This window comes from Stegodyphus dumicola, chromosome 8 (genome assembly GCF_044657685.1).
Source record: "Stegodyphus dumicola isolate Sdum_Otavi_A_Nest chromosome 8, ASM4465768v1".
NCBI classification, from domain to species: Eukaryota; Metazoa; Arthropoda; class Arachnida; order Araneae; family Eresidae; genus Stegodyphus; species Stegodyphus dumicola.
Genome location: NC_140775.1, coordinates 17847954 through 17873635, shown reverse-complemented (window position 1 = coordinate 17873635; position 25682 = coordinate 17847954). Strand labels below are relative to the sequence as shown.

The following is a 25682-nucleotide window of genomic DNA, read 5'->3' as shown; positions in this document are numbered from 1 at the left end:
CCCTTTTTATTTAAAAAAAACCTAAGTCAAATGATACCAACAAAGATATAGAAATTGTCGACAAATCTATTAACAAAAAGATCCGTGCTGATGAAAATACCAAAGATATTGAAGTTAGTGACAAATCCATTACAAAGAAGATCCATACCGATGCAAATGCCAAAGAATCTGCTGATTGTCCATGCTTTGTTGTTGTTTCCAGTGCCTCTGGAGAATTACAAAAGATGTCTCCTTTCCTGGTCAGCAAATACATTCATTCCTGCGAAGGTGAGCAAAGGAACATAAAGCGTCTCCGTTCTGGAGACTTGCTTATTGATACCCTTTCGGCCATCCAGTCTGCTTCACTTTTACGTCAAACCAAACTTGGACAAGTAGCTATAACAGTGTGAGCACACAAAACACTTAATACCTGTAGAGGCGTGATCTCGGAGATCGACCTTCTGTGTGTTTCAGAAGAAGAGTTCGTCTCCGAGTTAGCTGACCAAAATGTCTGTGGTGCTAGGCGGATCAAGATTCGAAAGGAAGGCCAGTTGATTGACACGAAACACGTGATCCTGACCTTCAAATAGCCTGATCTGCCGAAGAATATAAAGGCTGGGTATCTTAACTGTTCCGTAAGACCATATATTCCCAACCCAATGCGATGCTTCCAATGCCAGCGGTTTGGTCACTCTAAGACATCCTGTCGTGGCACCCTTACGTGCGCCAGATGCTCGTTGGTTGGCCACGATTGTGACAATTGCACTGGTGCACCATTGTGTGTTAACTGCAAGGGTGATCACCCAGCATTTTCACGCTCTTGTCCAAAATGGAAATCTGAAAAGGAAGTTCAGACCATAAAAGTTTCTAGGAACATTTCATATGCCGAAGCCAGGAGACAAGTTCAAAGCACACAGCCTCAATCAAACAAATCATACGCCAGCGCCGTTAAATCAACACGCACTATAGCTACCTAAACTTCCATAAGTACACAGACTCAATGAAATAAAACCCAGCAAACTGCAAACAAGAAAAAGGAAAATACAACACATATCGTACAAAATAAAGAAATAGCTATCCCGAGCAAACCCAAAACTGTGCCTCCAAAAATAGTAACAAAAAATAGAAGCCGCAGCAATAGTTCTGTAGATTGTTTGAATTCTGAATCTCTAGATTCAGACAGTATAGAAGTGGAGGATGGATTGGAAATTCCTGAACATCTGCTTCCGCGCAAAACTAAAAAGGAACACAAAAAGAACAAACATCAAACATAATGGCCACCCTCGTCTCATGGAACTGTCGCGGTTTCCACCGAAATTTCCTTGACATCAAAGCTATGATCAATACTTATCATCCTGTGTGCTTCGCAATACAAGAGACAAATCTGAAACCAGATCAACATGCAAAACTTCGGAGATTTTCTCTCGTAAGGAAGGATAAGATAATCTTGCAGGTGAGCGTGCCAGTGGAGGTGTATGTCTCCTCACCTCACTGGACTATCCCTCAAGTTCCTTTCCTTTGACGACTTCTCTCCAAGTTGTCGCTGTACAAGTTAGTCATATTGTAGTTTCAGTCGTTGCTCTTTATTTGCCTCCTAATGAGCACATTGATCAGCAAGATTTAAATGATCTTTTAGAGCAGCTGCCTGAGCCTTTCTTCATAATAGGAGATTTTAATGGCCATAGTCCGCTCTGGGGTAGTAAAGATACAAATTGCCGAGGAAGACAAATAGAGCAGATGATTGAAGATCATAGCCTTTGTCTCCTGAATAATCTGCAGGATACTTACTTTCATGAGCCTTCAAGGACATTCCACGCTCTCGACCTTGCCATCTGTTTACCATCTCTGTTGCCATTTTGCACTTTTTGTGTCGGAAATGATCTATACAACAGCGATCATTATCCCATTTTTGTGTCTCTTGACTTACCTCTCGACTGTTTAATCGGAAGAGGGGCCAATTATAATTTATTTTATTATCTAAAAGAGACTGGGTTTTATTACTTAATGTAATCTGTTCAGCAGGTTTTGTATTATATTTTAATCTGTGCTTTTACCAGGTTTTTTATATGACTTCATCCTCTGGATTTGGTACATGTAGTTTTTTAAAATTTTATTAATAAGTATTTCATTCCATTAAATTAAAGTCATCCCACCATTTGTTTGGCGCGTCATAATCATAATTGGTTTTTGCGCCCCCCCCCAAAAAAAAAACTCACTGAACTTGAGTAATGTATAGGTTCATTTCCTCTCTAATTCACCAAACTTTAGCTTAAAAGCATTATTGCTTTTATGAAGTGGTCATATCTCAAGCGACTCGAGCTGCCATTTGCACTGCTAAAAAGGAGACAGAAGCATCAACTTGGAGTATGCTAGATGGAAAAAAGCTATTGTCGTCGCATCTTGAAAATTTGTATCATCGCAACACATACAGAACTGTTTTAGAAGAGCCTGGAGACATAGAGACATTAATCTTGTTGACAACTCAGATGGTGACAATGATACCATTTCACTTGTCAAATAGAATATTCTACAAGACTTTGCGAACCTTGGCGTTAGTTTTCAGGAATTTGTTAATGCAGATGTGCAGGTGATGATGCTGCTGTGTGAACTCCAGCATTTCACTCCTGTGACATGGCCTCAAATTCTGGCCTCAGTGGTAAATTTGCTTATCAGGGTCAGCAAGACTCTTGCATCACACTTCTGTTCAATGTCCATAGATATCACTATGAATGTAGCCAAAGCTAAAACACCGAGAGCACAGAATAGCAAATGACCATCAATCAACATCCCTCTTGTGGGTTTTCTCACTGACTGCAAGTTATTAACTATTTTAAAAGATTTCCATGGTCTGAAAATGAAACCGAAGAATTCATACAAATTGCTGAAGTTACTGGCAGCAAAAGGTTTTCAGATATGGAAGTAGAAGTTAAAGAATTAATTTAGAAATGTTGAAGGAAGATCTATTAGATCTTATAACACCAGTGGACAGTGAAAGCAGTGGTAATAATAAGAAATATATATATGTAAAGCACTTTTAATTTACAAGAAGTTAAACAGATTGTTAAAAAAGGGGCTGGAACTGTCAGATTTTGGAATGGAGATTGATGCAAAGGAAGAAAGGTAGGGACACTTTCTGAGAGACACTAAAAATTTTACGCATCTTACTGTGAAACTTTTAACCCTTTGCGGCGCACTAAACGTCGGAATTTCAACAAAAAAAGTTGTATGCAGTCTATTTAGTCCTAGGGGAGTATACAGGTAAAATTTTGTAAAAATTGCACTTACTGTTTTAATTCTGTGGGTGTTCCCTGTGCCGCCAGAGCTTTTAAAAGGGCGACTAAGCGAGCATTGCAGTGAAGCACAAAAATGAGTAGAAGCCTTTGTGTAAGAATGAAAAAAACTCTGTATTATGGCTGTATACATGGTTTCCTGGATATACACAATATTCTTGAATATATACGGATAAATGAGAGTATATATACAAGTCTTATATACAAAAATATTTACAAATTTTTCTATTTCTCAGCTTCGTGAAATTGTTCAAAGCAAGTCACATCTTTTAGATGGAAGCACTCGTGCAGGTCTAAGTAAAGATGAGTCAAGCTACTAATAAAATTCCCGCCTAAAAACTACTCCCAAAAAATTTGAGATGCCAATATTAAGGCTTTCATAACACAAAACACACATCACCCCTCAATACTGCTTTGTTTGAATTCATTCCCCCCAAAACAACGGAAACAGAAAACGTAAACAATGGATGTTCTCTCCTAAGCACAGGTGTTCTGATTCTTAACAGCATGAGATTGCTAAAGGCGCAGTGTTCCCGCTAATGGAACACCCGGGTTTATTCAATGATTCTGCGTATGGTTTTTGTATGAAAGATTAAAAAAAATATAGAACAAATAATTTGGAGTACAGCCAGCAAAATTATGCCTAATTTTTTTTCCAAATAAAATTTTTTATATCATTAAAAAAATAGAGAAAATTACTTGAAAAAGTGGATTTTTATAACACATAATAAATGAAAATTCTGTGTCTCCTTGTGATATGCTGCTATCTACTGTTTAAAAAGAAAAGTTCAAAGTATATTATAAAGACATTTTTATCTATTTACGGTTGAATTTAAAGGTTTCAGAAGCGATTCAATTTGGGTGTTCCTTGTAGTGGAATACTGAGCCACAAAGGGTTAAAGAATTGCATTATTAATTGTCCCAAGTAAAAATTGCGAGTCTTAAAAAGAATAATTTTATCATGTACTTTATTTAAATCGCAATAAAAATCCCTTCAATTAACAGGTTCAGTTCAGGTTTGTTAAAATTAAATATGTTTTCTTAATCTGAGTTATACCTAATGCATTTTTCCCATAGAAAATTAGCTTCGCAGAACAGAGTTTTGTCACACGTTTGATGAATTAATGGTGCAACTGCCATTTTCGGCAAGTGTTTATTGTTTTTGAAGAAATGTTAATTGAAGAATTTAGTATTTAGCTGTCAATATATTTGAATTCTTTCCTAGACCTTTAAGTTGTAAGACATGATTTTATGGCGCTCTTAAAGGATTATTTTGGACTGCTAAAAAGTGAAATAAGTGGATAAATTTTATATTAAAGTGCTCGAGGAGACAAATCGTTTGGTATAAGTTCAAAAACTGTGGGACAAGCCATTCAAATTATTTACATTTGAACAATTATTTACATTTGAACTCTGATATTTGTAAGTTAAGAATTTCTAACAATACCATATAATAACATAACTGTCAATACTCTGAATTTTATATTATTATATATTGTTTTAATTTGTATTGTAATAAAATAATTTTTATATAAATAAATAGCCTTAAATTTTCTCTTTCCAAACATATAAGTTTTATATAAAAATAATTTGAATTCTGTTAGTTACTAATTAAAATATTGAATTTTGTTGAATATTTTTTAAAATCTTTAGAAGACATTGTTGTTCACGAAAACAACAAGAATTATAACATCTCGGCACCATCTACCAACAAGGCTTCATATGCACAAGTCCTGCAACAAAAGAATAAGCAACCGATCCTCTTGATTTATGTAATTGATCCCAGAAATGTCTCAAAACTTCAAGAAAGTTGCAAGACATCCTGCATATTGAAAATGATCAGAACCAAATAAAGAAAATTGTACTGATTAAACAAGGTGGGCTAGCAGTTCAAAGAATGATATAAATGAATTGAACAGCAAGCTTAACAATTCAGAGCTCACCAGCAACCTAATTAACATAAGAATACCAAAACTAAGGACCCCTGAATGCACAATTCTTGAACTTTCACAAAACACAACAGCAGAAATGGTATGTGCTACAATTAGCCAAAGCAGCGAACAGCGGCATCACCAATTTTCAACCTCTATTCAAGCTTAAAGATAAATTTTTAACGCAATTAAATGGATCATTGAATATCAACTTGAATTCTTTCATAAATACATGAACTTACGTACCATTCACATTGGATCGCATACTAGTTCAATCTCATAATTCATTAGTGCACATAGATGTTACATTAGTGCACAAGATTTTAGCCATCGTTCCAAAGACTGAACCTTTTACTCACACTGTGCATATTGTGGTGGCAGACATTGACAGAATGAATGTTCATCTAACAGTCCTCATTGCATAAATTGTGAACTGAGCAACAAACAAAATGGAACAAACTATCCATGTGATCATTCTGCTTATGTAAACTCTTGTCTAACATACATAGATGGAGTCAAGGGAATCAAAAATCGAATACAGTCTAGACAATAAAACAAATATTGCAGTCCAGCCTTCTACGACCCTCTATCACTCTAATTATAATAACACTATCAAATTATTGCATATCAGTCTCCAGCACTCAAAAACTGTAACAGATAATTTAATTCAACATATATCAGAATACTATTATGATATCATATTTGTAGAAGAATCATACTTTCATCAAGGTTACCCTCGTAATCTGCCGCTTTCATAGAATGTCATCTTCTGGAAGGATCCGCATACATTAACAATCTCTCAGAGCAGCTATTATTATAGTCAATAAATCATGGACATCAATAGTTATAAAATGTCATTGCAACTTTGTTACCATCTCAGTGACCACTACAAATGCTCAACTATACGTAACTAGCGTCTATGCCTCACCTTCTGAAGACCTTAATGACACTCTTCAAGTAATTCAAGAAATCCTCCACAGCTCTAATACCCCCACATAATAAATAGGGATTTCAATGCACAAAGCAGCACTTGGGGCTATCCATATACGACTCCAAAAGGATGGCCAGACCTCACTCTAAGTACGCATCACCTCACCCAAAACATCATCAACCGGAAAATCAGTACATATGAATTAATATCACAACACATCACCTTTGAAATTAATATGCAGATCAAAACCACACATATCAAACGTTTCCTGATCAACAGCAATGGAGAGAAAAAAGTTAAAAAAAATCTCTTGAATCCAAAACTCGTTCCATCTTAGACACCATCGCCCAGATAAACACCAAAGAAGATGCTAATAAATGTGCAGTATTTCTCATTCAAACTATTCAGGATTGCTGTCATACCTCACTAAAACTAAAAACTTTTACCAATGGCATTAATATCAACTGGTGGACCAAGGATCTAAGGGCTGCTCGCCAAAAGACCAGAGCTTTATGAAAAAGACTAAAGATGCACACAAACGATAATGACAGAATAATTGCTTGCACTGAATATAATAGACAAAGGGTACTATACAAAAAGCAAATCTTAGAGGCCAAACTAAAATCACGCAATGCTTATTGTACCTGCATACTGATGCATATGGCACACTTTATAAAGTGGCAGTTCTAAGATCTTTCAACCGATGCTGCTTTACGCTCCAACCAATGCTCAGTCGTCTTACGGTAATAACATCACCATTAATACCATCCTGGATCATGTCTTTCTTCCAGACCATATCGATCAAGAGACCTTCACACAACATGAAATAAGAATGGCAACTCAATATCCCAACTCAAACGACGATGTACCTTTCACAAAGAATGAACTGCTACATATAATCAAAGCGCTGGACAATAAAAAGGCACTGGGCCCAGATGGTATTCCCAACAAAGTACTAAAACTCTTATGCCAAGTTAATCCTTCTATCCTTCTGAACCTTTATAAGTTAATAAATGTCTTAACCTCCACTGTTTCCGGATTGCTATAAACAGGGTCAGATTATCCTATTTTCAAAAAAGAACAAAAATCCAGAGGACCCTCACTCGTACTGACCCATAAACCTATTACCAGTCATGGGAAAACTCTTGGAAAGATTTCTGATGAACAGAATCAAACATCACCTGTACAAAGACAACAAAATCAGTATGCATCAGTATGGCTTTAAGCATAAGAGCTCAACTATACATGCACTCTATGCTGCACTCTCCCAAATTCACAGCAATAAAAGCAATTAAATGCAGCATTCCACTCTCTCTGATGGCCAGCTGTTCGGCAAGCCCTCAGGGAGACGCAGTGCCTAAGAAATCTATACCTCTTGACAACTGACTAGCTACAAAATAGAATCAGCCTAATTGTTCATATCAACACTGTAACCTCCAGAAAGCAAGCAAGATGATGTCCTTAGGGGTCATGTATGAGCGCAGACCTTTGGAACATTGCCTTCAATATCATTAATCACAACTGGCCAAGCCACACCAGAATTGTCGCCTTTGCTGATGATGTAGCATTCATTGTACAAGGCAGCACGAAGGACCAGCTTCAAGATAACTGCAACACCACCCTCAGCTTATTTAATGACCTCTGCAAGAGTCTAAAGCTAGAAATTTCACATATTAAATCCCAAGCACTAATTTTTCATAAACCTGGATAAACATTAACAAATAATCCTATCCTGTGAATTGCCCAAAATAGATTGAAATGCATCAAAACTATCAAGTATCTTGGTCTAATTATAGGTAAAAATTTTACCTGGACACCTCATCTCTAAGATAAAAAAATGAACAATCCTCAAAATAGCATATGCACTAAGGTCAATGAGAGGTCCTGGAACCTCAACTTCCATATTATGAAAATGCTGTTGACAACAGTTGTAAATAAGATCATCACGTATGAGGTTGCTATCTGGGCCCGGCGAATGACGGCCAGGAAAGTTCGTACTCTCAATGCCATCCAGCGTCCATTCTTAATTAACATCACCCGTGCATTTGAAACAACCTCCACCAATGCCCTGCAAGTTCTGGCAGGTGTGACTCCTTTGCCACTTCAAGCTGAAATTGAAGCAGTGTCCTCCCAAATTAATCAGCTGAAGAAATCTGCAAGCTATGATGATATCATCTTCAATCCACAAGACTACGAGGATGCACAATGGAAGTACATTAGACACCTGAGTAACTTTCTTCATAACCTGCACTGCAACCTCAACAACCTTCTACCATCTACTAAATTCGCAGCATATACTGATGGATCGAAGATAGAGGACAAAGTAGGCTGTGGAGTCACCATAAATTCCAGGACAAATTACCTACACTGAATGGCAAGGTGTCCTCAGACACGAAAACAGGGTTTTCCAAGCTGAGCTACAGCCATTCTGAATGCTATCAAGCTACTTCTACCAACACATACGGACACCATTCATGTAATTACTAATCGCCAGTCGCCTATCTATGCTATCAAACAACAGTTCCAAAACTCGCCAATTGCATATCTAATCCAGGATTTAATACTCAACAGCAACAACAAATTTATAATATCATGGACTAGAGGTCACAGTACTTGTGCAGGAAATGAACACGCTGACCTCTTAGCAAAAGACGCTGCATTCCACCAAATAGACATTCCAATCTCTATCCTGTGGCCCAAGACAGCATTGAAATGCAAGCTGAAACAACTTGCAACTGGACAGTAGCAACATCAATGGGACCACAGAAGACTACGGAAAACAGGAAGATGAACGCATGAACTCCTCCCTAAAAGTAGATGAAAACTTCACTTTTTCATCCTACTTCTTTTCCCAGTACATCTTGAGCCACAGCCCATTTCCAATCTGCTTCTACAACAGACATAAATCCTCCTCTGACAGATGTATTTGCGGAAGCAGCAGGGACTCAGAGCATTACATCTTCAACTGTCCAATGACGTCTGTTCGTCATATCTGTATCCAAGCAACTCAGGTTTGGAATTCGGGCGATGTCTAATCAAGCACCGAAAAACATTCAGTCAGATAAAAGCATCATCGACTACTTCCACAGACGAGAACTCAATATATGCCACCCTTAACCTTCAAACCTCTCATTCTGCAATAATTTCAGAGTGCCATTGTTACCTTCACCCAATACACACTTCTAACATGCCTTCAGTCTTCATTCATATCTGTGCCTTACCTCTATACCGTGTAACAGAGCTGATTCCAATCAAGTGTGATATACTGAACTGCCATGAACTATCTGATTGAGCTGTATGCTCTAACAACCATGTGCATCACACTGTACTGATTCATACTATATGTGTAGACTGATATTACGAACTTTACTGTATCTGTTTATTGTATTTGTTATTGTACCTATTTATTATTACGAACTTTATTGTATCTCACCTACCTATGAACATTACCATCACCAAATGTAACAATATACAGCGCTGTATATACAAATGTATGACATCTGTATGATTGCATGTAACCTTGTTTAATACTCAATAAATACAGAAAGGTAGTAGTATACTGGGGCAATCTCATTTTTTCTCATAGCGATGATGTGGTGCCCCTTGTACTTGTTCCTGTCCTGTCAATATATTTGAATTACAAAGTGTAACCAACAAAAATGTCTTACTGGTACCAAACCAGAGATTTCACAGAGAGAATAAATAAATTTGAGCTAAATTGAGTATAATGGCTTCTGTACTAGTTGACAGCAGAACAAGAGGCTTGTCACACGGCCATGTCGCTTCTTTTGTTGTAGTGTCACCAAGTGGTAGGGATGAGTCTCTCTGAGCAATTACTATTGGTGATGAAAGTTGGTGCCAATAGTTTGAATTCTAATAAAAACAATGAAATTTTCAGTAGAAGCACACAGATTTCCCTGCACCAAAACATTCAAGATCCTCTACACTAATGATAGCAAAAGTAATGCCCCCCCCCTGCACGCAGAAGGACCCACTGCTCGTTGAATTCCTGGAGCATGAAAATTGAATCGTTGAATTCCTGGAGCATGTAAAACATTAACAAAGCTTAGGAAGGCAATCAAGTTGAAACATTCCGGTAAACTATCTCTTGGTGTCATCCTGTTACATGACGACAGACCACTCATAGCGAAGACAACAAAGGAACTTCTGCAGAAGTTCAAATGAGAAGTCTTGACAAACTCATCCTATAGTCCAGATCTGACCTCATGTTATTTGCAAATCTTCAGTGAACTCAAAAGCACTGTGGGGACAATGGTTTCAAATAGACATGACGTCAGGAGAACATGTGCAACTGGTTCAAACAGTAGCCAAAGGTTTCTTAGAGCATGTCATTCTGTGATAGTATCACAATGGGATAATGGCCTAAACAATGGTGAAAAATACTTTTAAGCTTCCTTAAGTAAATTATATGAAATATCCTCTGCCTCTTTATTTATTGACTGTACCAAATATTAAAGCACATTTTATTTCAAAATGAAGTTATGAATATTTTCTGTGGATAAGTTAATGCACATTGTGAAATATTTTCAGAAACTAAAATTTTATTACCCCAGGTTTTAAAACCTATTTATACCATCTGCACTCAAATTTTCACTGTAGCAGTAAATTATCAATGAACCATTAAGTACTTTTTTCACTGAAAAATGTCAAGTGAAATAATAATTAAGGATTTCGCAAGCTTAGGAGAGAATTGTAATACGTAAATTATTTCTCTGAGATAAATCTCATATTTAAAAAGCTGAAGTTTATTAAAATATGCAATTCTGGAACCATGCCCTTTCATGCTGCAAATAATTTTGGATTTACTATGAATTCGACAGCTGTTTTCTTTTATCATTTAGTAATATTCAGCTATATAAATGCAAAAACTTAACATATTTAGGTGAAAACAAATTAACATAATAAAACTTGCTTTTTTAAAATATCTGCAGGTAAAAATGCAGATATGTTAAATGGAACCAAAATTTCTACTTTGAAATTTAATGAATTGTCATTTTTCTTTAAATAGTATACTTGAAAAATTTTATACAGTTACAATTTATGTTATGTTTTTAAAAAATTAAAACGTTGAAAATATTACTTTGGTGAAAATCAGTGTATTAGATTTTGTTGAAAATAAAGAAGAGCAGAAAGTACATCCAAATGAAAAGAATCTAAACAAAAGGAAGCAAAATGAACTCAGATTTTGAATCATTAACACTTTCAATTATACGCCAATTTTGAAATCATTGCCCAACATTTTAATAGTTAAATTTACATATATCTCTGAAGTAAAAATTCTTACTTTTTGGAAATATGCCTAAAAATTATTTTAAGATTGTGTGAAAATTTAGTAGAATTATCGAATTTTTTTTTCCCGAGGTATTTATAAAAATTACATAAGATCAAATTTTTAAAAATAAATCAGAAAAAAATGTCTGAATTTTATTTGGGTTGAACTAAAATTTCAGATTATGAAAGAAGAAAGCAAGGATATTTAATTTTAAAAGATGATATCTTCAATTGTACACCAAATTCAATTAACATCACGAAACTAAAAATTGTGCTGTTTTTAAAAACTGCGTGTATGAATTTTGCAAAACATGACTCTTTTCCGTAACGTAAGGTGTAGAATCGAAATATAATCGGCATGCAGTTTCAGAAAAGTTCGATTTCGTGTCAAAATACCTATGTTAGGACTACGCTATATGTAAATCTAAAAATAATCTCACTTTTAATTTTAAAAAAAATGGAAGTTGAGTTTCGCCGGTCGGCCGATTAGAACGGAAGATAGAACTTTTCTTTATTTTTTTCCAGTTGGGCAGGTATCTTCTGTGAGATCAATTTGTAATTTCAAAATTTTGATTCTGCGATTTGCGAATTTCATGACTTTTTTTTTTTTTAAAACGTATATTTCAATATTTTTACGATATTATTAAAGTAATGTACTATTGTTGCGACATACGAGGAGATTAATAAATAATTAATTAAAATATTATTTGAAGATAATTACTATTCAAATAATTACTCCAGTTTGACTATTGATTGCAGTTAGTAATAGTACCTAGGAAAAATAGCAGCTGCAAATAACTCTATGAGATCGCAGAGCTCAGGTCCGCAAGAAATATCGAGGAATACCGATGGATCTCACAGAGTAAACTCTAAAACTCGGTTCACTCAGCTCTTTTTAAAATAAAGTTATAAATCATTTCAAATAAAATACTTACTTGGTTTTTATAAAACAAAATAATAATAAAAATTTCTTACTTGGTTCTACAAGTAGTTCTGAGCTTCTTCAAGTAGTTGAAGGCATTTTAGATCAATATTGTGAAATGTTAAGAAAATCCGGAAAAGCCCTTCAAAATTGTTGAAGAACCCACTTATAACTTATTTACACTATATAGTGATGAACGGTTACACATTTTTGAGATACACAACTGACTTCTTAAACATCAAAACACTTAAGTGAACGAAAACAGTTATAGAATATGGTAGTGCCATCTAGACGGAGTTGGATTAAGACTTTTAGAGGTTCTAACCATTTAAAAGTTTTTAGTTACCCTACGTACATTTATTTCTCTATTCTTTCTCTCTTGATCTTGGTTTAGTTGCACCGTACATTTAATGTAAATTTGGCAATGGGAAATTTTTGGAATGTCCCCTTTCCTGAGTCTCTTAAGTACTTTTTAATGGTGCCCCTTTCGTTGATACATGAAGTGCTTGCTTTTTTTGCTGAGTGGTTAATCCACCTCTGAACTAGAGCTCTAAACACTCTTTGAATTACTGGGTCTGAAATAACTCAGAACTAAATTACTTGCTATAGGAGCCTTAGTTATATGCATTATGGTGTCGCTTAACATTGGTTTTCCCAAAGCTTCCAAACAAGTCAGTGAGCAGTTGCCAAATGGCGCTAACTTGGCGATAAAAATTGTTTCCAAAGCCCTCTAGGAAATTTTTCCTACATCTGAATATAGAAGACCTATTTCTACAATTTAAAAGTTGATAGGTTTAGAATAAGAAGATCTGTATTCCTGTTCAAGAAATAACCACATACAATTGACCACAAATTGAATTAAAATGCACTTTAAAGGTAACAATGCAGTGAACAAATAAAATCAATGCATAATGTTATAACAGTATACAAAAGCAAGAAGTACCAAATCAAGTATCAAATGATACAAAAATTTACAATACATATTATTCTTTTTTAAAACTGACATTAAAATGAAAAATATTGTGTTTCTTTCACTCTTTCATTTTTAAGAATATCTTTACTTTTCCTTTTGATAATTTTTTAATGCCTTGATCCCGTAATTTAAATAAATGTTTTTAAATTCCCCCCCTCCATCTATAATTCTTTCAGAATATTCAGACATATGTCAAATTGCCTTGTAATATTTAATTTACGCTTTTTCTAATTCCTCCCCCCAAAAAAATGTTTTCCCTGATTTTTTGCTCTTGCAAAGTTAGCAGGTATGTATGAAAAAGACAGAGGAGTAGCAGGTTTATTGTATCATATTTGGTGTCCTAAAATTGAATAATTATTATGATGGTCCATTGTCCAATTTTGAAGGGCATACTTGATACATCAAAATGCATGGAATTGCCACATGATTTAACTGAATTTTGGAAAGGCTTTGGATGGTATTAGAATACCATAAAAGTCTTAACAAATAGAATGTCTTGAGTTCTAAGCATAGGCATACAGTATAAGGCTACGATGTCGTGAACCTTATATAGTATGTTAAAACTCAGCTGTGTTAAACATCGGTAATATAGAGACACAGATATGTTGAGGTTCTGTAATAGGGGAAATACAATTACTACAGTACAAAGTCCGTAATCCGGACTCATCGGGACTTCAGCGATTCCAGATTAAGGGTTTTTCCGGATTATAGATAATCAATTTAAATCTGGTAAGATGGCATGCAGAAATTATACAATTAAAAATATGAAACCGTAATTTATGAAATAAAGAGCAATTATGATCTAAAGGTTATCAAAATTTACAAAAAAAAAAAAAAAAAAAAAAGCTTAATATTTATTTGTTTACTTTATTAAACATTTCTTTCAATGTAAGTTGTTTAAGTTGCTTCGTTTTTTTGTAATAAACGGTCATGCATAAACATTAAACGCGCATGCATAACATTAAACGTGCATGCGTAAAGCATAAAAAAAAGTTTGTGGCTTTTGAGGTCCGGATTATAAATCATTTCGGATAATGGACATCCGGATTACAGACTTTGTACTGTATTTGCTAACATTATTTACCTTCTACTGGGACTAGAATTTTTGACTAAATTACAAGGGTTGAATCTTTTTTTTATTATTATTATTTTTCACAGTGGATATATTTGCGTATGTGTATTTTTGGTATTTAGTTTTCTTCTTTGATAGGCATGGCCAAAAAATATTTAAATTACGAGGGTCAGTCAAAAAGTTAGTTGCAGTGCTTTAAAAACCAAAACAGGAGAGAAATTTTACAAAAATTTATTTTTATCCTAAAGTTCCATTCAAAATCTACTTTTAAATGTAATTACCTCCATTATTTAACCCCTTTGAGCCGGGTAGTGAAAACGCGCGCTTACATTGCATTTACATTGCGCTTACATGCGCCTGTTTGCAAGAATGCATTCATTCACGCCAGTAGGCATTTCAGAATTTGTGGCTTGTGGCAGTTGATGGTCAGTGTCGTCAATATCTATACATCCGTTCTTAAACATGTCGCAGCACTTTGCAATAGCTTGATGTTACATTGCATTTTCACCATAAACTTCATGCAACTGCCGATAAATTTCACAGCCGTTACACATTTTCGCCTACAAAAAGTGAATCACTGCACACATTTCCAATTTGGACACCACTTGCAGCTGTCCAGACATGCTTGCGACTGATTGTCAGACAAACTAGAATTGCCTCTTAAGCCCTTCGAGCCGGGTAGTGAAAACGCGCGCTTATTGTGGAGGCCTGCAGTGTCTTATGCGAGCGTCTCTCCAGGGCCGGGGGCTTTTTTGCTACTAAGTCTAAATCCATGAAATTTCCGAAGTATAAATGCATTGTTTAATAATGCTCTATAGAGTATTTAAACGGCTTATGCTTTATAAATATTTATATATATATATATACTTTAATTACCTTATTTCTTGTTTAAATGCATATTTTACACATTTTATTTTAATTACTCACCATTTTATGACTTTTAACATTATACATCTGAAAACTAAATATATTACTTAAAATTCTCTTTTCGTATGAAAAATTTGAAAACAGGGATCTACACACAGTCCTACGTTACATTCCTTGCACTCGTAATAACTCATTTACCGTTTTGGAGGATTTTTCCGGGAATGTGAACAAACGAAGCATCGTCGTCTCATTTTCTTACCAGTCTCTTCTGAACAAAGTTTTGGAAAACGTCTTTCAGTTAATCTTTCAGAATATCAGAATTTCAGAATCAATATCTGAAATATTTTGCATCATTTCTGCTATTTCATGCTCTGTTAAACATTTTCGACGCTTCGACATTGCAACAGTAAATACAGAAAGAATTCACGTCTAATAAGATCTAATTATTTTCTAAAAACTGAATTGTAAACCGAAATACTCAACGCTTTAGCGCATATAAATCTTCTACTTACAATAAACAACTACCACCTGCGAATAAAGTGCGATTTAAAGAGACGTCATAAATCACGCCATTCGGAAACATTTAGTTCCCCCTTTGTTTATATAATCAAAAACACGTGTATGTGAGTCATGCTTCTCACATTTCGAGTAGAAGGTCTAATGTACATGTATCTGAAACCATATGGACATACAGTGCCATCTTGTGGCAGAAATTATAGTTTGAAAAACGTTCTAAGATACTGGCACAAATACGTGACAGTCAGTAGTAAACGGAAAAATGCTCTGGCACGCATGCGTGTCGGCCAGTAGGTAAGTGTGTTCGTTGTTGGCACGTATATGTGACAGTCGGCGTGAAGGAGTTAAAAGCCACTACGCCACACGATACAGCTAAATGTCAGAAATGTCGCCCATCAAAACAGCCTTTAAAAGAAAGTTTTTACAAAGAAGTGCAACTAACTTTCTGACTGGCGTACATATTGGGTTGGCAACTAAGTAATTGCGGATTTCACTTATAGATGGCTTCAGTTGAATTTTTTGGGTTGCAGACGTAGTACAAATGTAAAACACATTTTGTTATTTGATAGTTGGCAATTCAGGTGTCAATCAGTAAAAAAAGTTTTTTGATCGGTTGCGTAGTTTTCGGTTGGCGTTCGTTGAAAAATGGAAAATCAAAAGGAACATTTTCGTCATATTTTGCTTTTTTATTTCCGCAAAGAGAAAAACGCATCACAAACTCATAAAAAGTTATGTACTGTTTATGGTGACGAAGCCTCAAAAGAATGGCAGTGTCAAAATTGGTTTGCCAAATTTCATTCTGGTGATTTTTCACTCTAAGATGAAAAAAGCTCTGGTCGTCCAGTTGAAGTTGATGATGACCTAATCAAAGCAATAATCGATTCGGATCATCACAGTACAACATGTGAGATTGCAGAGAAGCTTCATGTATCACATACATGCATTGAAAATCACTTAAAACAACTTGTCTATGTTCAAAAACTCGATACATGGGTTCCTCACGAACTGAAAGAAACGCATTTAATGCAACTTATTAACAGCTGTGATTTGATAAAGAAACATAATGAAAATGATCCATTTTTAAAACTAGTGATAACTGGCGATGAAAAATGGGTTGCTTACAACAATATCAAGTGGAAAAGAACGTGGAGCAGGCCAGGTGAACCAACTCAAACAACATCAAAAGCTGATATTCATCAAAAGAAGGTTTTGTTAATCAGTTTGGTGGGATTACAAAGAAATTGTCTACTTTGAACTCTTACCACCCAACCAAACGATCAATTCTGATGTCTACATTGAACAACTAACGAAATTAAACAATGCAGTTGAAGAAAAGCGGCCCGAATTGACAAATCGAAAAGGTGTTGTATTCCATCATGACAATGCAAGGCCACACCCATCTTTGGTCACTCGGCAAAAATTATTGGAGCTTGGTTGGGATGTTTTGCCACATCCACCATATAGTCTTGACCTTGCACCATCTGATTACGTTTTGTTTCGATCTTTTCAAAACTCCTTGAATGGTAAAAATTTCAATAATAATGATGATGTCAAATCGTACCTGATTCAGTTTTTAGCTAATAAAAACCAGAAGTTTTATGAACGTGGGATTATGATGCTGCCTGAAAGATGGCAAAATGTCATTGATCAAAATGAGCAATACATTACAGAATAAAGTTATTTAGTTCCATGAAAAAATTGTCTTTGATTTTCTAAAAAAAATCCGCAATTACTTAGTTGCCAACCCAATAAAATTGGAACTCTAGAATTATTGAATGAACCTGGTAATAATGAATAATTCAGCATTTCCCCATAATACTGAAGAACATGTAATAAGTAATAGATTTGTATGGGTGTAAAGCATTGACAGAGGGAATTTATTCAAGTAAGTCTGTCTCTGCTATCAGCATTAAAGCTCTGTCCAGTGTTTCAAGAGAGGGACGTGACTGATATTTATAGAATGCTACATTTCAGGTTGTTATATTTGATTTCATGTCTGCACCACATTAATAAAAGCTTTTATTGAAAAATGAAGCATAATTTTTTTTTTTAAATATAATTTCCATGAAATGTTACTGATAAGAAAAAATTACATATTGCAACAGCCACCGTTTTCATTGATATCTATCTCACTGCATGATTCCAAACAGGAAGAAATTTGCAATTTATTATAAAAATTAATTATACACAGCACAATAAATATAGAGCATGCGGAACTGCCATGGTTGTGTTTTTGTACAGTTAGTGCCGAAAATGCCAGTGCATAGACCTCTTCCAGTACAATATACAACCCCGGGTAAGTTACTCATAGATATCAGTAGCTTGGAGACAATAATGGAGAATATATTGTAGGTCAAATGTTTTTTGCAACACAATGAAACTGCAATTACAAAATTGTTTAAATGACATCATTATTTATGTTTTGGCGTTTTTAAATTCGCAAAAGTTAACTTTTTATATAGTCTTCCGGTTCATACATTTATATTTAGGAGAATTTGATATTCATTATACAAAGTAAAACACAAGAACTATGACTTCCATATAGCAAAAATTGACTAAGATATTTCATTTCAAAATGTAAAATTATTTTAAATTTTCAATTTGCACTTAGGAATCGTTTAATAAGTACACCAGAATAATTCAAGATTCATTCCCCCCTTTTCATTGCCATTCAGTGATACTCTTTTGTGGTTTACCATTTTCTTTAATTCATAATTTTATTACATTTGATATGCAAAAGAATTTCATGCAAGTAATATATAAGTTTTCACAGTCTAAAAAATACATTATTAACTTTCTCAAGAAAGTTTATTACCTTTCCCAGCAGTAACCACAGTGTGAAATCTTTTGCCCAGTTGCTATGCAGGATTAAAACAAGGACTTTCCAAACTTATAAACAGTACTAATTCAGAAGTCAAACAACAAAAATCAGCGTTATATTTTCAAAATTTTCACAGGACTAGTTTCGATGGTTTTACCGAACCACCATCCTCAGCTGTAAGTATTTATTCAGCGTGTTATTGTGTCTTAATTATAAATAGTACTCCAACTAACTCTGCATCCTCTTTTACCACTTCGCCTGCCTGCTGGTAAAGTGCCGCTTTGTCTCTGCTATCTATTCTTCCTTATATAAAATGTAGATAGCTTATCTAAAACTGTGTGGCACTTTCAACACCCTTGTTGTTTTAGCTGTTAAAAAATCGTCTTCCAGAAATAAATGATGTTTAACAACCAAGCTGGTGATGTTTCTTCCCAAAATTCATTCCATTTATCCACTACACAGCAGTTTTCTCGGCCATGATTAAAAAGTGAATTGATGCATTCCCTAATCATGTCATCTAATATCAATTTATCTACAACAAAATAAATCATCATACATATATATCATTTCTAGGTGGACTGGGGGCTGCACCCATTAATACTACAGTACAAAGTCAGTAATCTGGACGTCCATTATCCTGAAAGATCTATAATCCGGACCTCAAAGCCACAAACTTACGCATGCGCAATTAGCACAAAAAAAAAAAAAAAACTTAAACATCTTACAATGAAAGAAATGTTTAATAAAGTAAACAAATAAATATTAAGCTTTTTTTTTTTTTTTTTTTTTTGTAAATTTTGATAACCTTTAAGATTAAACTTGCTCTATTTCATAAATTATGGTTTCATATTTTTAATTGTACAATTTCTGCATGCCATCTTACCAGATTTAAATTGATGATCTATAATCCGGAAAAACCCTTAATCCGGAATCGACGAGTCTGGGTTAGGGACTTTGTACTGTAATACTAATATAGTGTATTTCATTTATTCATATATAAGTAGTAAAACATAAAAATGTGACACCTAGTTGGTCAAAAATTGCATGCACATTGAGCTGCAAATTTTAAAATAGATCGATAAGAAAAGGAGAGGTTAAAAATAGCTAGAGCCATAAAGAACATTTGAACTATCTAATTCCTGATATTACATGTAAAACAAAGTTAAAACGTCAAAGTCTATAATAAAGCAATGAATTGTACGTGAAGAAACCTACATATTATACAGATAAATTAGAAAACTTATACAACAAAATCAAAATTGGTACGTGAAAAAACCTTAACAATTTACAAAATACTGAAAAATTTAAGATATAAGTACATGGTCAATCTACCGTGGTCAAGGGTTCACAAGGCTGTGTTCAAGGCTTCACAAGGCTCTGTTCAAGGCTATTTTTTACCTCTCCTTTTCTTATCGATCTCTCTCTCTCTCTCTCTCTCTATATATATATATATGTGGTGTGTGTGTGTGTGTGTAATATAAGATTTAATATTTAAAAATGCCATGCATGTAATGACTGTTATTGTTCCAAGATGCAGAATTTCATTCTTGTTGTGTGCAAAGAAAAAAAATATTATTGCTACATTGTGATTGATTTTGCTTTGGTATATATTTATTACTGTAATTTCTAATTATGTGTAAATGGAATTCCTTTCATGTAGTTAAGTAAGTTATTGAATATAGAGGTATGTGTACAGGTATAAAAATTAGCATAACAAATTATTTGAAATTTTAATACATATGTGCTTGTGTATGTGTATTTTTCTTAACTAGTAACTTGAAATCAAAGTATTAATTGTTTCCAAAATGACTAAATTTGAAGGAAATGAGCATACAAACACACTTCAAATATTAATTTCAGTTGGATTTTATGTTATTTTTAATCTAAATTTTCTGAAGTAAATGAAAAATTTGGGTTGTTTGATTTAATTTTATAATAGTGTTGACTTTTTGAATGCGAAAAAGAAAATCGAAACTTTCTAGTGAAAACACGAGTTGTATGTATCTACTGAATATGTGTGCAGCCAACTAGTTTTCTAGCAAGATTCTGTTATTCAAAAAGCTTCAAACATTTAAAAATGTTAATCCTTTGCAGCAGACTGTTATCACTTCGCATAAAATTTTCTGAGTTTTCAGATTAAGTTGAAATAATAATGATTATAATTTAAGAGTATTAAAACCAGCTTTTAAAACATATATGTTATTTAATCATGTTATACTGGTTCAATTCAATCTTCCAATGTCTTAATTTCATGTTATTTTCTTTCTCAATCCTCAGTTCGGAATATGCCAATCAAGTGAGCGATGTCACATCCACAAGCAATTTGCTTGCTGAAGGAAATTCGAATGCTGTGAATTACATCTTAGACCAGTCTCAAAGCAATAGTGTTGTGCCCTCCACAAGTAATGGCTACAGTTCACGTAACCACAAGAGTTCAGCTACTAATGGAGAAGTACCTGTTAATCCTAATGTCATCCGGACTGCAGCCATAAAATTACATGATGCTTACCAGGTATGATAACAATGACTGAGTAGGTAACTTACTGAATGGGCATAATATTTATTAAGCTACATATTTAAGCATGTAACTTTGTAGAGAAATTGGGTTTCTTGGAGGAGAAAGTGCGAGAAATCAACGTGCTGTTACAGGATTTGAATCACGGGTCTTCCAGTCACTAGCTGAATGTGTTAACACTAATCGCAATGAGAATGTTGAGGGGCAAAGCAATATTTCATTATAACTTAACGTTTAAACCATTTTACTATTAGTGAACTATTAGTTATTGCTATTAATAACATATACTATTATATTGGCTGTTTACATGGTCAGTATAATAGTACATGCTAAATTTGTAAGGAACTGTAATAATTACAAATTAAATTCTAGTTTAATATGTACTAGTACATGCTAAATTTGTAAGGAACTGTAATAAATACAAATTAATTTCTAGTTTCATATGTACTGTCAGGTGATTTATTGCCTTGTTTTAGCCTGCAGTTGAAGTAACTGTAACTCAGATGAAGTTCCAAGATAAATATTTTTCTTAAACATTAACTTAATACAAATGCACAGCTCATGTTATACAAATCAGTTATCTCTGCTTGCAAGATTTAAACTAACGTAATATATTAAAGTAAAATTTAAAATAAGCAATAATAGGAGTTCACAAAGCAAGTCTAAATATAAGCTTCAGGAAATATAAACTTCAGGCTTCTAAATATGCAAGCAACACAGCTAGTAAAAGGCCAAACCCTTTTTATGTGATTTTAAGAGATGGGCAAGAAAAGCACAAAGGTCACCATTGCTGCCAAAAGCTCTTATCCTAAATCAAGAATTCTATTCTTAATGCACATTAACTAATTTACTTTGCATTTTGGTGGGAGCTGATGAAAGTAGAAGTAGAATGTGACACCTAGTTGTTAACAGTTAAAAACAATAAGATAATGGGTTTGTTAATTGTTAAGTTAAAAACAATAAGATAATGGGTTAGTTAACATAAAACTTAACATAAATAACATAAATAAAAATTATTATGTGTGAAATTTGTTGCTATGTATGTAGAAAAAAAGGGATGCAGCTCTTAACAAAATTGCTGTACTAGCTGATGATTGTATTATGCTTTTGTATCATTACCTGCATAGGAGTTCATATAGGATTGAATGTACACAGAAATGAACAGTTCTGGAACTTTTCACAAAAGTGCTCATGCTGCTTTTCTCAGTATGACAAAATGTAATCAGTAATTACCCCTTCAAACTAATAAGAACATTAAACAAAGTAATGCTGAGCACATCTAAAGTGCGAATAAGCGAAGCTCATCCAGAGATATCTCAATACTCCGAACTCAACTTAAAATAAAGAGTGAGAACTTAATGTTCTCTCCAATCTTACATAATTTTCCCTCAACCACTGAGAAATTTCCAATCTTCGATTTCTGAAATTGCTGGAAGGCATATACAGTTGCAGTTACTTATAAGGCTCAGACTAATAAAAGTTATATGTTTCACCAGCAATGAGCCTTTGACGTTTTTGTTTGGAAAGACTCAGTTGCCAAAGGCTGTCCAGAGGGGTGCCAAACTCCCCGATCAACCCACGGGGACTTTACATTTCACCATCATCCATCACCGACCATTGACCGGGGGCAACCCCCCCAGACAGCCCTTATATCTGACCATGTAATGTCCCTGCAACCAAGGTCACAGACACAAGAGTACCAATATGGCCCCTACCAAGCCGAACCAACCACTGAATATACAATGGCTCTAGTCCTGTGAAGACTGATAATTTACTCTGCAGTCCAAAGCTCTCTGAACACAATTACAGTTATATAGAGAAATGTCATAAATGCAAAATATACAAACTATCGCCAATAGTCGCCAAGTTTGGCTGTCCTTTTCACATTTCTTGGCGTATTTGGTGACAAAAATTATTCGCCAAAACCATCACCATCCAGGCATAACCATTTGGCGAGATAGCCATTTAACTAAGCATTAAATGGAGCTACTCTTGTAATCTTATTTTTCCAGTGGAGCTTTGCATTCCGGAGGCTTTTCATGTTATATTATACAAGAGATACTGCAATTTACATATGATGTCACTAAAATTACTTACATATATACAAAATCTGTAGCATTGTGGTAATGGTTTGAGAGTATATTTGGATAATACACTAGAAGATCAAAAATCTACCAACGGTGGAAATTTGCCAGCCTTTTATTAATCTGTTAATTTAGATAGGCACTTCCAATATATTAAATATAGAATAGGCCATTTTGCCTTCTGGCTTTTCAAGTAACCAAAGTAGCGACTGCTTTGGAGGTTGTTGGCTACTTGTTGTCACTTATTATTGTCACTTATTGATTGTCACTTATAACTGTTGTCAAACAAATATTTTCCCAAGTTGCTAAATTTAAACCCGTAACTGAACTGTTGGCGTTGTAATCGAACAAAACTGCCGTAGTTGGAAATATTTGTTTGTTTGTTTGTTTGTGTGTGTGTGTGTGTGTGTGTGTAAGTAGCAGGGAAAGTGGCAGTGTAGCAACATTACACGTCCAATAATGGCAAGCACGCTAGCATAATTTGATTGAGTCAACTTTTTTTTGCCCAAGAGGAAAGAATCAAATTGAATTTTTTATTTTTTAACACTGGAAAAGTCTTCCATCGTGTGTTCTTTTGAGGAAAAGGTATCACTAGTGGAAGAATTTGTTCAAGTAACCACAGGATAAAGTTATAGTATAAACGAAGCAAAGCATCAAAATGGCTCGGCAACCAGTGATTATGTGTAGTGAAGAAAGTGCTTTTAATTTTTCATATACGTTCTTCAAGCTGGGACCTATTTGGAAAGTATTGTAAAGATTATCATTACCATTTCAAGCTTCATTTTACGCCAGTGTTTACGACGACTACTGCCTTGCTAGCGGAGAAATACCTGAACTTTTATTATGATTAGAACTAAATAATTATTTGTCGAATCAGAGTGGCAAGTGTTTTTAGTGAGTTTTGTTGAAATTTTAGAATTTTTCGCCAATTCAGCGATTTTCGCCAATTGCATCGTCTGCCAACTACCGACTACTTCGAATCCAGTAACCTGCGGTTTCTCCCAACTCGCCGCTTAACCAGCCAATCCAATGTGCTGAACTTGTTTCTCCCACTCTTTTCTTTGTGGGCTCCAGATTATTTTTTTAGCCTGAATTGTCGCATTCTTTTTTTTTTTTTTTTTTTTTTTTTTTTGTTTGCACGTGCTACGAATTTTCTTAATACGTCGTTGTTACGAAATGAGTTCAAAAAAACCGTATTCTCAATATTTTCGGCCTGCCTACAAAGCCTAATTTCCAACAATTAAAGAATCCTTCAAAGGAAAAAACTATGCATTTTGCAATGAGTGCGTGTGTGACTTCATAATAAGTCACGGTGGAAGAAGCGACATTGTGAAGCATGTTAAGTCTAAAAAGCACGAAGTTAATGCTTCGGCTTCGACAACGTCAAAGAAAGTGGATGATTTTTTTTTCAAATTCGGCTACGAATTCGGATGCCGATGTTATTTTGGCAGAGTGTTTGTTTACTGCATTCCTCATGGAACACAACATGCCGCTAAGCGCTGCCGATCATGCCAGTCAACTTTTCAGACGGATGTTTCCCGACTCCAAGATTGCTCAGAAATATGTTTGTGCTCGCACGAAAACATCTTCTATTGTGAACGAAATTGCTTGCGATACACAAAGTAAAACAATAGCTGCACTCCAGAATTCAACATTTTCGATGTCAATCGAGAACAGCAACGACAGCGATTGGAAGCTTTACCCCATCGTTGTCACATATTTCTGTAATGTTTCTGATGAAATGAAAACTCATCTTTTGCGTCTTCCATTGTTAAATGGGGGAAAATATTGCCTCCTTGGTAATTAATGAGTTGAAACAACATCCCAATATCAAACTGCATTTCATTTGGTGCAGATAATGCTCATGTCATGGTGGGTGACAAAAAGGGTGTAGCCTCTTTCCTTAAAAAGGAACAAAATGAATTAATTGTTATTGGATATCCATGCCACTTAATTAATTTGGCAGCAGAAAAAATGAGAAAAATTCTGAAACATGTATGCTTGAGATCCTTAGGCAGAGCGCTGTGAAAAACAGTGTGTTGATTCGTGTTGCCTATAATAGTTTGGCAAATCAAAAGGATGACAATGATCTTATAATTGGAAATCAAACCAGGGAACTTGTAAATTCTTTGAAAGATCATGAGAAAAAAGAATTTTTTCAATGTGTTAGAAAGTACTTTTCCTCAGCCTGTGATTGCATTGTAAGGAAGTTTCCTTTGCAAAATGAAGTTCTTTTAAATGCTAAAGTGGCAAATTTGAAACAAATTGAAAGTTCATCTTTTGAAAAGATTTGTTTTTTTATTGATAAATTTCCATTTTTGTTAACAATTAAAGAAAATGAATGCCATAATGATGCTTTAGATGAACTACAGAACCAATTTTCTGCTGCACAGTTTGAAGACTTTGCCAGTTCTGGAGAAGATAGACTTGATGTCCTCGTTGGTACCTTAAAAAGAATAAAAAGAGCTGATGGAACACCAAAATATGAT

General features: G+C 34.5%; 1 protein-coding gene across 12 annotated transcripts in view; it reads left to right on the top strand.

Moving 5' to 3' along the window:
• Positions 1-25682, top strand: part of LOC118186693 (homeodomain-interacting protein kinase 2-like) — a 270441-nt gene that overhangs the window by 135343 nt on the left and 109416 nt on the right. For all 12 annotated transcript variants that reach the window (XM_085821621.1, XM_085821618.1, XM_085821619.1 and 9 more), the window contains one exon: positions 20872-21106. In XM_085821621.1, coding sequence (XP_085677747.1) covers positions 20872-21106 — 235 coding nt within the window. The remainder of the gene's footprint in view (positions 1-20871; positions 21107-25682) is intronic.